Raw genomic sequence first — 12,087 nt, forward strand, 5'->3', positions numbered from 1 at the left:
ATCGTAAAAAGCAACTTTTAAGTAGGTTCTCGTGCTCAGAACAACCGGATTGTTGACCAGCCCAGCTTAGACTTTGGCTGTGACTTGAGCTACGGTCGTTTCCGGAAGCCGTGTAGGAAAGTTTACGAACGACGGTTTACGAAAACAACAGTAATGGCGGTTGTTCTACTGACGAGGCACTAAAATGGGTGGATCGTTGACCGTTTATCTACCTTGTTTACGTTTCACCAATTTTTAGTTCTGTGTAATTTGTGTATAGCAGGTTAGTGTTTTGGTGCGTTTTAAAGAAGTCGTGTAATTTTCTAGCCTTCCCTATTCTCTGTTCTGTTATTAGATAGCCGATCTCTCTTCCGCACTTGTTGTTGATCACCTTGTTCGGTATCGTGCTGTTCAAACTGGAAGCTTTGCAGGACAGGATACTGCTACTTCGCGAAGTAGTGTTATCGAATGTGATGTGCTGCCAAGATAGAAATTTTATCCACTCATAAAGTGCGTACGGATGAGGCAAACGGCCGTATGGCAGCAGACGCGTACACGGTGTAAACAAGGTTATCTAAAGTTATCAATATCATTCCGAATGGGATAAGGATGACTACAACTTTGTATTGAGGCAATATCGCATGATATCCCGCTAGGGATGCCGGCTACTTAGCAGGTGTTAAATAGGGTTGTTGTTTCAATTGCAGAGGGGACTTGAGAACAGTCCAAGATGCCTCCTTCTTCCGGCGAACTGTGGGGCTTCACTATTATGCCCAACACCGTTATGGTGGACTGCCTCTTGCCCACTGGTGTCATCATCCAACTAAATTGTGCACGTGATGCTACTTTAGAATCAATTAAAGGTAACACCGATGCGTTTCAGTTGACTTTACTTCATTTTTCATTCGTTGTGTAACCCACTTCTTGCTTGTGAGCATCGGCAAATTTTGACGTGTTCCCTTTTGCGCCGTGGCACTGCATATGTTTGTATGTACAGACCTCTTTCGACCCACAATACACATTTTACGAGGTTTTCCCTGGGTCTTCCGAAAGCTTTCCAGACGAATGTCGGCCCAGTTCCCTCTGAAGTCGGCCCAGGGCGCATACTATCCCCCCCTGTCCCCCCACTCCTTCCTGCTATCCTCTCTCCATCTGTCCACATCTGTACGCCGCTTATAGTCAACGGTGCTTCGCTGCACTAACGGGGAATTAAAAAAAAAACATATTTTATGACTAACCGAATCCATTCACTGTGAGAAAGGCACATGGTGTGCAACATTATGTGCAGTAAGAATAATGTGCAGGTGAACCAAGAAGCTAATCAGTTTTGTTTAAAATAAAATGTCTGGACGCAATTTGCCTTAATCAGAACATATAGGATTTTGCGTGCGAAAATTTGGAGGTTGTGTGATTAGATACAACAGGCAGTAAAACGTTCTAAGTGAAACTAAATGTTCTCAAGTAATCCAATGGTCCATCAATAAAACGGGACATGGACTAGCTCGGGGAGGTCATAGAATTATTTTGCAGGGACATATTGTGTAGAGTCCGTATGTGGGTTTTGATATAGTTTCCTTTTTGCCTTCTCCAGACGACTTGTGGGACAAGGCGCAGAGGTACCCACTGTACCGCCGTCTAGGTGACCCATCATCATACATCTTTGTATCAATCACTCGTGATGCAGAGCGGGAGGAGTTCTACGATGAGTCCAGGCGGCTATGCGACCTCCATTTATTCCAGCCTATTCTCAAAATTGTCGAACCGAAAGGAAACACTGAGGAGAAGAAGTTAAATTCTGAAATTCGTAAGTGTGTTTCGCTCAGAAGATCCCTTCACTGATGTGGACAATGTTGTACGCAGGGCTAGCAATCGGGGGCAGCGCTCACGAGTTCGACGACATGAAAGAGCACGAAGTGGTGGACTTTCGGCGAGGCATTCTGGCAGTTTGCAAGGAAGCCGTTGACACGAGGGATGCAGGCAGTGACGAATGTCGGGCTTGCTACGTATATCCCCCCGAGATTGAGAGTTCTTCTCGACTTCCTTCAAATTTAGAAAACAAATTGGATAAAGGTGGGTGATCCGCAGGGTCTGCCTAAGCTTGACAGAAACGACGTTCGTACGACATTGGGGACAAAGCGTACGTTTCGATATCTCTGTACAGTTTTCTGCACGGTAGACAATGGCTATCTTTGACTGGGCTGCACTTTCTGAACTAGTCCAAGCTGTGCAAGTTCTTGCATTTGATTCAGTGGTGGTGCACTACACTCTACTACTCAATTGGAAAAACAAGTGCAGTGCGAGTTCACATAAATGCGGCACTTTTTGTGACATCCACACATCATTTTGTGCACCGTAGATGACAGAAACTGGCTGACTGTGCAGTGCGGTGCTCTTTGGCGATGTTTTATCCTCAATCTGGTGCATGTTCGCGGTCGATTTTGTTAAGATATGCTGGTCCTTGCCCCTTGAGTCCCCTGATAAGACAACAAACAGTTACGCAAAGCTTACCACACAGAGCACACATCTGTGACAAATGGAGTCTGTGGCATATACTTTTCTACATGCATATTCGATTGGGATTTAGTCTACTTTGCACAAGGGCAATTGTTGCTGAATACCATTTTGGTTTTACGTCACTGATTGGATAAAAGGTATACATATATACATCCCTGCTTTGGAGGGAGAAGGTAGCATACTGTTGTGCAACCATTGGTAGAAGTACTGTAGAAACTTTTATCAGTCTCCTGTCTTACGAGCTTGGTTTGTGAGTTAGCTGTGAATCGTTTGTTTTTGCAACACTCAGGCTATTCCTAGCTTAGTCTAAGTTTTGCTTGGTCTTTGTTATCCCTGCACCAGATATATCCAAATCACTCACTCACTTAGCTATACAGCACATCTTTGCCCAATATCGGCTGAACATTGGCGATGCCGGCCCAATATTGGTCCAATTGGGAGTTGTGGTTGTGACCACTTCCCTTGCATGCCCGTGCAGGTGTTGTGATGGTCTGCGTCTGGGTGCTTACGGACACCAACGGAAAACAGACCCACACCTTAGAAGTGCACAAAGACACGCATCCTGAGAATGTAATTCGAGAAGCCATTCTCAAGAAGCTACAGAAGTGCAGCAAATTGTCCAAAGAGGAGCAGCTTGCCAGGGCTGAAGAATGCCAGAAGCACTACCTCCTTAAAGTGTGCGGTGTCAACCAATACCTTCTTAAATCTTACCCCCTGAGTCAATACAAGGTGAGAATATATTGTTTTGGCCTACTGCCCATGCGTGTTAAGTGCTACTTTTCACCTTACAGTACATCAGGAATTGTATCGCCAAGGGAAACATGCCACAGCTGATGCTGATGCACAAAGAAGCTGTTTACAATGCAATTCCACGGTCTCACTACAACACGCCGTCGTACATGAGGCGGAACGTTTCTACCACACAGCCACAATCCACCATCTCCCTGTACCGTGTGGATGCAATGTTTGGAGTTAAGATCTTGAATGCTTCGTATGTCAACGTCAAGGACGTAGACAAGGTGGGGTTGAAAAAGACAAGTTTCCACTTGATGAAAATGATAAGGGTTTTGTGCATATGCATACATGAAGTGTCATTTCTGTTCACATTTAGTTCAGGTGGTGGGATGTCCTGAAGGATTTTTAGGATGACATTGAATAACATGAAGCCTCAATACAAAGAGCACGAAATGAATCAATGGTCTCAAGCAAGGTGCCGCAGTATCCGTTTAGCCTGTTTCCTAGCTTCACTGGTGATGCCCTGAGGAACCTTTTGATTGAGGAGTTTTGAATAAGATCTGAACTTGGACACTGAGAATGGCAGCAAATAGAAGGAGCTCCCATTTTGGAAGTTGCTGCAGTTTTTGAATATCCAAAAAGTTCAGTTCAAATTTTGGAGAGCTAAGCTCTCTTCATATTGTTATTGCTAGCATTGGACCTGATCTAACTGTGTAGAACCGTATGAAAGCCCAGGCCCAACAACTATCCATCAGTGCACAATTTCCACATTTGTTCCTGGTATCTCCTTGCAGATATACGTTCGGACAGGTATCTACCACGGCACCGAATCTTTATGCCCTTACCGTGAGACACAGCACGTGGCGCACACAAATCCCAAGTGGGATGAGCTTCTCGAGTTTGACCTCTACATTCCTGATATTCCGCGCTCAGCCAGACTGTGTGTGTCCATCTGCGCAGTATCTCAGCGCAAAAAACGAGAGGTATGACAGTGGAATAGCACCGTAGAAAAGCTTTTATAACACATCCTATGCATTTTTACAAGGAACGTTGTGCCATTGCATGGGGCAACATAAGCCTGTTTGACTACAAGAGCGTGCTGCTGAGTGGAAAAGTCAACCTACATTTGTGGCCTGTGCCAAAAGGAATGGATGAACTTCTTAATCCTATTGGAAGCATTGGATCTAACCCAAACAGAGAAGCACCGTGCCTCGTGATTGAAATCGAACGCTTTTCTGGGCAAGTGGTGTTCCCCACAATGGAACAGATAGAGGAGTACGTCAACAGCATCATCCGCTTGCAAAGCCAGACTGAAAAGGTAACTAGGTGCCAGTTTCTGACGTGTACTCCATATTTATACTTAGTCTGTTGTTTAAGGTTAAACCCAGTGAAGCCCATTTTCACAGCTCAGTTTGTATCACTTTCTTTCACTCAAGGTGAAATACAAGAAAACCGGAAAATGAACATGCTAAAGTACAAATTCAGTAACCTGTACCGGCACTAGAGAACGCCAAGCACTGTGCATTCGGCAGAGCTGCTAGGCATCTTGTGTATATCTGAAATGCGAGAAGCTAAACTTCCTCTGAATATCACCTCATTTTACAGCTCTGAAATAAACCCCAATTTGTGCACCAAGATTTTTCGAAAACATAAAACTGGAAGGATCTATTTATATTTTTTTTTCTGCCTCATCATTCACAGAATCCAGAAACCTGGAACGAATCTGAGAAGGAGCAGATCCATGACGTTATCAAGCGAGACCCCCTTTCTGAAATTTCTGAGCAGGAAAAAATGCTATTGTGGAAAATGCGTTATTACTGCTTCTCCGTTTCTGACTCGCTGCCTAAGCTGTTGGATGCCCTCAAGTGGAACAGCCGTGACCACGTAGCCCAGGTAACACATGTCTCACTTCCATCAAAAATATATGGCAGTAGCAGAGGCTATCCAAGCAGCACAGCATCTTGGACCAATATCGGCTGAACGTTGGCAATACCGGCTGTGACCACGTGAACAGCCGTGACCACGTAGCACAGGTCTTACTTTCATCAAAAATATAAAGCGGTAGCAGAGGCTACCCAAGCAGCACAACATCTTTGCCTAATATCGGCTGAACATTGGCAATACCGGCCCAGTATTGCCTATATATAACCAGTATATTTTGCTGCTTGGGTAAACTTTCTTCTTTAAACTTTCTTTTTTTCAGTTGTACATCCTACTTAATCAGTGGCCACAAGTATCGCCCGAGACAGCATTAGAGCTTCTGGACTGCAAATATGCAGACCTGTTTGTAAGAAAGCATGCTGTCCGATGGCTTGATCAGTCGCTGTCAGATGAGCTTTTGTCTCGGTATCTCCTGCAGCTAGTACAAGTAAGCTTTTGCGCTGCTGTTGGGTGCTTCTGCTTTCACATGCTGTTTTAAAAATTGCAGGTCCTAAAGTACGAACCCTATTTGGAAAATGATCTCGGGAAGTTCCTAATCAAGCGGTCCCTGCTCAATTATAACATTGGACACTTCTTTTTCTGGCATCTCAAGTACGTCTCGACTCTGACAACCTTTCAAGCTACTGTGGGAACCACTTATGGTCATCCTCATGAACATAGCACTTTGGAAATAGCATCCGAATTTGCATGAATTTAGAGCACATATTTATTTACCCAATTTTTGCCCCCTGAATTTATAAAAAAAATATTTCCCAAAAACTTCAGGCTCTACTAATACTGAATAAATTATCTGTCTTATGAAGGATCTGTTATCAAAACGTAGCAGAAGGCACCAAGTTTCCTTTAGTTTTGGCCATCGAATTCGCTCGAAATAATCGGTGAAAACCTGGAAAAGGCAGGGAATTTGAAGACTGCAATTTGGTAGACTCCCTATTTGAGGCTTCAGTATGCCTCTATTACAAATACACACAGCGTAGTGTGTCATTCCTTATAGCACCATGCTTACGACAGTGTATTGCCTGTGTATTCACACTTTCTTACACTACCTCAGGTCTGAGATGCATGACCCAGCGGTTGCCCTGCGGTTTGGCCTGCTACTAGAGGGGTTCTGCAGAGGAATAGGCACCCATCTAAAGTCTGTAGTGAAACAAGTGGGAGCACTGGAGAAATTGACCCAACTGACAGATTCTCTCAAAGAAAGGAAGGATGACACACAAAAGGTTAGTCCCTGTTTGGTCCTCACATTTAGTGTTTATGCTGATCCTTCCATTTCAGGAAAGGCTAAGGTTTCTCATGGAGCAGTTTTCCAAGCCAGACTTTCTAGATGCCCTACAGGAATTCCCATCTCCTCTGAACAACAGCTGTATCTTGGGCAAACTCGTGTAAGCCAGCCGCGTATACGAAGATTGCAGGCAAACATTTCACCGGCAGACATTTAATGCGCAATGTACACCGCTATGTAAAAAGCACATCTGCGTATTTTTACGGCAGCATGCATAGTCTGCATGGCGATGATTGTTGTTTTTCTATAATCTTCCATTGCATTTTGGTATTTAGCTATCCAGCTATCTTATTGGCTTTAAAGGAGCATGGAAATGATCGGAATAAAATATGACGGGAGAAGTAGAAATTATGATTCTGAGCCCTGTGATACATATTCGCACAAAAAGTTTGAGCGTAGCGCGCAATCCTGGAGCGCGAGGGAGCTTTGAATCTCGCGGCAGAAATGCCCCCTCACTCGGCTGTCAGCCGCTGACGTCATGTGACCGCGCCGTCTTTTTCTTTATTTTTTGCGATTTCTCCGGCGCGCGCTGGCAAGCCGACCGGGAAGGAAGCGTTGTTGCTCATCGGACGCCGTGCGAAGGACAGGTGATGAATTGAAAACTCTTTAGGCGACACGTCTGCTCTTCTCGACGAAACGTTTTATGGAGTTGGAGGCTAAGTTCCTCGAGCTTCGATTTCGCCACACGAATGTACCGGAGGCTGGTAAGTGATGCTGCTAAGTGTGAACGAACATTCGGATTGAAATATAGTGCTTCTTCTTGTTTACAAATGCATAGTCATGAAGACGCGGCGCAGTGACCAGTGTTTTCACTTGAAGATGTTGCCGACCATCATGACTTCTCTGTGTTGTGGTCAACACCATGGGCTCTGAACCGCATGGACACTGGCATCTCTGAGGCGCAAGAGCGGACCGATGAACGCATAGCTGTGTAACATTGCGCTTGCCATATGTTAGTGATACCAGGAGCGTAACGTCTCCACAAACACTACAACATGAATACCAAAATAACGTTAGTAAAGTTCATCTGCTAGCGATCTGTGGGAAACCCCAAAATACATGGTCAAATAATCATTTTCTTTTTTGAATGGTCATACGCAGAATACAACACTGGCACATGGAATAAATCTCCAACTGACAGGAACGTATTTAGTCGTATCACATATATATATGCTGCACACACAGGCACAATACTGTTCACTAATGAACGACACCTCAGGACAATCGGAACAGAAATCACAACCGCGTACGATCCACCTCAACCCGGGCCGTCACTGCAACACAGAGGCCTGGCTACACCTTTTACACTGCCCGCAGTCTTGTTTTATGCAAAACTTACGAGACAAATCATGTAAGAACGCAAGTGAATGTCAAACGCAAATAAATAGCAACAGCGTCTCAGACGGTAAGTTGCCACGATTCTTGAGCTAGCAGACGATTCTGGCGGGGAGCGGACGCTTCCGGCAGCCAATGAAGTGCTCGGACGCCTGACGTCACCACACGCCAGACTCGGCTTGGGGGAGACTGTCGCCGCGGAGCGCATTCTTCCAAACTAATTTTCTCAGGAAATTCGCGCTTTTCGAAGGAAATATTTTCCGTAACAGTTTATGAAGGTAGTATGTTCATATCAAGCGGTGAAAAAATATATGTTCCAAATGATTTCCATGCTCCTTTAAATAAATAGAGTCTGAAGTTTTCGGGAAATACTTTTTGCTAAATTTGGGGGTGTAAAAATCGGGTAAATAAACATGTGCTCTAAATTCATGCAAATTAGGGTGAAAAAACTTCCACCATGCCAAATTCGTGGAGAAATCATTACTCAGTTACTCAAACTAACTGTACTGGTTTGGTACAAATGGTGATGTAACTGCATTTGTTGCCAAACAAGTTAGTGTACATTTCTACAGACGTCTCCGTGAGTGCAATTTGCCGGGTAGAAACCTGGTTTCACCCTAAAGAGGCAACCTTCAATTCGGGGTGCAAATTTGGGGAAGAATCGGGTTAAACCCCAAAACTTCAGACTCTATAAATAAATAAATAAAACCTTGCAAACCGTGTGTATTAAATTTTTCAGTGTTACCGAGTGCAAGATACTTGACTCGGCAAAGAAGCCGCTGTGGCTGCTGTGGAAAAATCCTGACTATTCAGTAGAGCACATATTAGAGCATCATGAAATCATCTTCAAAAATGGTGATGGTAAGGAAGCGCGGTGCAGTAGGTCAACTGCAAAATTCACTGTCCTACCTGCCCGTCCTTGAAATGCCCCTTCAACTGTGTCCTCAATTTCAGACCTCCGTCAGGACATGCTCACACTGCAAGTGATCAGGATCATGGACAGCATATGGCAGAACGAAGGCCTTGATCTCAGGTAATGTGGTAAGACACTGTGTGAATTCAGTCATGCCTGATTTTTGGGCACAATCAATGCAGAATGATGCCTTATGCTTGCCTGTCAACTGGAAAGCATGTTGGCATGATTGAGGTTGTTAGAAATGCCAGAACGGTCATGAATATTCAGAAGAAAGGAGGTCGCATGGCAGCTTTCCAAGTCGACTCTACGCAGCTTCACAAGTGGATCAGAGAGAAGAACAAAGGGAAGAGGTAAGGACTGAGGAGAGCATTACTGACATTTATGTGAATCGACATTGTTATTCACAAAAGTCTTGCACCCTCACATCTAGTGTGTTCTTCCTCGTAACTAACTGCTGTGTTGGCATGACTCTATGTTTCTGCGGATGAATTGAAGACATGCAATGTGGTTTCTGTAGAGCTTCCATTCTAATCTATAGGGCCTATATAGGGCCCTGTGCTTTAGGGTAAAACACGTTTTTTACTGGCCTACTTGCACCATCATCACCAATTGTAAAACTTGAAAATTAAATTGGCAAAGTGCCAATCCAGCTACCAGTACAGGCATTGGAGAACGCTAAGCATTGGACACTCAGCACAGTTCCGCATCGCATGTTCATCTAAAAAGGGAGAAGCGCTTTCTTTTATTTTCCACCCGAACTCTACTGCTCGACCCGATATCACCCGATATTACCTCGTTTTACGGCTCCTGAAGTAAGACCCGATTTTTCGAAGATTCAGAACATGTGCGTATGCATCTGTAGGCCGACTTGATGCAGCATGTTTAAGATCCAAGATTATCGTTTTCCTGTGTGGCACGAGCGATGTACAATAAAGGCTTGCAATTGGTCTCAAAGGTGTCCCCTTTTCTCTTTTATGCAGATATAAGCAAGCCATTGAGACGTTCACTCTCTCATGTGCTGGCTATTGTGTAGCCACATTTATTTTAGGCATCGGGGATAGAAATCCTGACAACATCATGGTCAATGAGGAAGGCCAGGTATTATTTTCCAGATTCTTTTTTCCTTTCGCAGTGTTTGTGTAGCGTGCAAAATGGCAAAGACATTTGGTGAGCAGCTGTGAATGGTCTGAGGCCACAGAGTGACATGCTATAAAAACGGCAAGAAATACAACCCTATTTTATTTTGCAGTATGTTTAAGACCCATAGTAGCGGTTATTATTGTTGGAAAGTTGAAAATTGGCAAGGAACATCAGGTTCAGTTGCGTCTAATTGAGATTGATTTTTGTGTCAGACCCCCGAGCTAGAAGCCGGTTGGAAATTAATGGAGCTCATGAAAAGGAAAAAAAAAAACAACAAATGTTGGTACCAGGGGTCAGTACCTGTCCGGTTCACACTTACCGGTTTAGAATGGTGTAGATTGCCATTTAATTTTTGCATGAACTACAAATACAATGCATCAAGTGGTAGGCGGGTATCCTCTCATGCATGCTCTACCTAATAGGCTTTACATATTTCATATTTTTAAAATTAATTTTAGAAAGAATGTCATCTTGTGCACCTCCATTTGTAAGACAATGAACCTAGACTGCAAATATGGTATGGGACCAAGACAGACACTTTGTACGGACAACAAAAAATTTAAAATCCTCTTCGCTGTTTTGTTGCTGGCACTTGTGGCCTCAGCTATTTTCCTTTTTGTACCGTCTCTCTCAAAACGATCCTGACATACAATGTGGCCGTGTGGTAGCATAGCTAATGGTTTCACATTACTTTTCATTTACGCTTTCTCATCTATTATTAAAATGTTTCTTAGATATTCCACATAGACTTTGGGCACTTCCTCGGACACTTCAAGAAAAAGTTTGGCATAAACAGGGAACGTGTCCCCTTTGTGCTAACTGAAGACTTCCTCTATGTCATAGCAAAGGGAGCTGAGAACCCAAGAAAGAGCAAGGAGTTCCAAAGGTAAAAGAGTCGATGGTTGCATAGGCGGAGAGTTCTCAACCTGCCTGAGGGGTGCCGGGGCACAACCCACCCCTTTCATACACAGAGGTTGGGCAGGGTGTCTGGAACACGGTGTTGTGACACTATGAGGGAAATTTTTACAGGATTTTAGTGTTCACTCGCATGAAACATGCAATCCCTAACGTTCCCCTTGAGTGTCCGTTGGGTAGACTTATCGGAGTGGGCCGGGCCCCCCTGGGAAAATTGGGGGGGGGGGGGAGTTTACCAGGTAAAAATCGGGTTTCACTCTAAAGAGGCAACCTTCAATTCGGGGAAGAATCGGATTAAACCCTAAAACTTCGGGCTCTATTAATGTAATAAATGCCACATAGGGTTCTGTCAAGTTTCGATGGGTCACTAAAACAACCATAATGCAAATTTGTTCTGCACAGCCGAGTATGATTGAGCAACAAACAACGGTTTTATTTTGATGACGATCAGTGGAAGTGTGTTATTGCCACAGGCAATGCTCTATGCCATTAATTGTGGATTGCTCACAATAGCGTTACTAAATCTATTTCTGCTGTAGCTTTCAAGAACTTTGTGGCAAGGCCTACCTCCTACTACATCGACACGCCAACCTTCTCATCACATTGTTCACCATGATGCTGTCTACGGGAATTCCCGAACTACAATCTATCGATGACATAAGCTATCTACGGAAGACTCTGCAAGTAGAGAAAACTGAAGAGCAAGCCCTGGAATACTTCCAGAACCAGTTCTTTGAGGCTTATGGGGGTGCATGGACCACAAAAGTGGATTGGTTCTTCCACAGTGTAAAACATTTCTGAGAAAGCTAGAAAACTACATTGTTCGTGGCACGTAGGAATATGTGTCGCATGTATAAACCCTGTTCCGTACGGCAGCCTGGCCTCTTATCAAGCTTATCAGTGTGGTTACGCACTCGTCGCTAAAGATAAATCTGGATAGGTGATTGGAATTGGAATATCAAGTAGCATGACAATGCATACGCTTGAAATGAAAAACATATGGTGTCCCCAGCAGCTAGAAAACACCCTATTCAGGCCCATGTTGTAATAACGCATTGTATGTAAACTCGGTGTTGAGAGTGGCACCGAGTGATTCCCCGTCTCCTAACCGGAAATTACCGTCAGCCATCCACCCAGTTACTAGGGCAGTGAATACTGCAAAGTGCAAAGGATGTCTAATCCTTGCAGTTGTGTAAATAAAACATATTGTGAAACAAACATGACTTTGTTTTCAATCAGTTTCTATGTGCTTCCTCTGCATGAGGTGGATTACCCATAGAAACTGTTTTCTGTTTGTTTTGTTTTTGCTAAACTGCTACCATATTTAAGT

The 12,087-nt window shown here is 44.0% G+C and overlaps 1 protein-coding gene and 1 long non-coding RNA gene across 2 annotated transcripts; both read left to right on the plus strand.

Annotated features, from left to right (window-relative positions):
• Positions 1 to 118: 118 nt before the first annotated feature.
• On the plus strand, positions 119 to 11,632 carry LOC135369691 (phosphatidylinositol 4,5-bisphosphate 3-kinase catalytic subunit alpha isoform-like). The gene is made up of 19 exons (XM_064603200.1): positions 119 to 262; positions 687 to 842; positions 1,571 to 1,783; positions 1,840 to 2,049; positions 2,972 to 3,222; positions 3,285 to 3,512; positions 4,023 to 4,211; positions 4,274 to 4,546; positions 4,930 to 5,121; positions 5,432 to 5,596; positions 5,657 to 5,760; positions 6,221 to 6,389; positions 6,445 to 6,551; positions 8,526 to 8,647; positions 8,741 to 8,819; positions 8,882 to 9,052; positions 9,683 to 9,800; positions 10,577 to 10,728; positions 11,297 to 11,632. The coding sequence occupies exons 2-19, from the start codon at positions 710 to 712 to the stop codon at positions 11,556 to 11,558; spliced, it is 3,138 nt and encodes a 1,045-aa protein (XP_064459270.1). The 5' UTR covers positions 119 to 262; positions 687 to 709; the 3' UTR covers positions 11,559 to 11,632.
• On the plus strand, positions 6,558 to 7,852 carry LOC135369692 (uncharacterized). Its single transcript, XR_010415114.1, has 2 exons — positions 6,558 to 7,155; positions 7,230 to 7,852. It is a non-coding gene; the product is annotated as an uncharacterized LOC135369692 (long non-coding RNA).
• Positions 11,633 to 12,087: the final 455 nt, after the last annotated feature.

Source organism: Ornithodoros turicata, chromosome 10, assembly GCF_037126465.1.
Source record: "Ornithodoros turicata isolate Travis chromosome 10, ASM3712646v1, whole genome shotgun sequence".
In the NCBI taxonomy this organism is placed as follows: Eukaryota; Metazoa; Arthropoda; class Arachnida; order Ixodida; family Argasidae; genus Ornithodoros; species Ornithodoros turicata.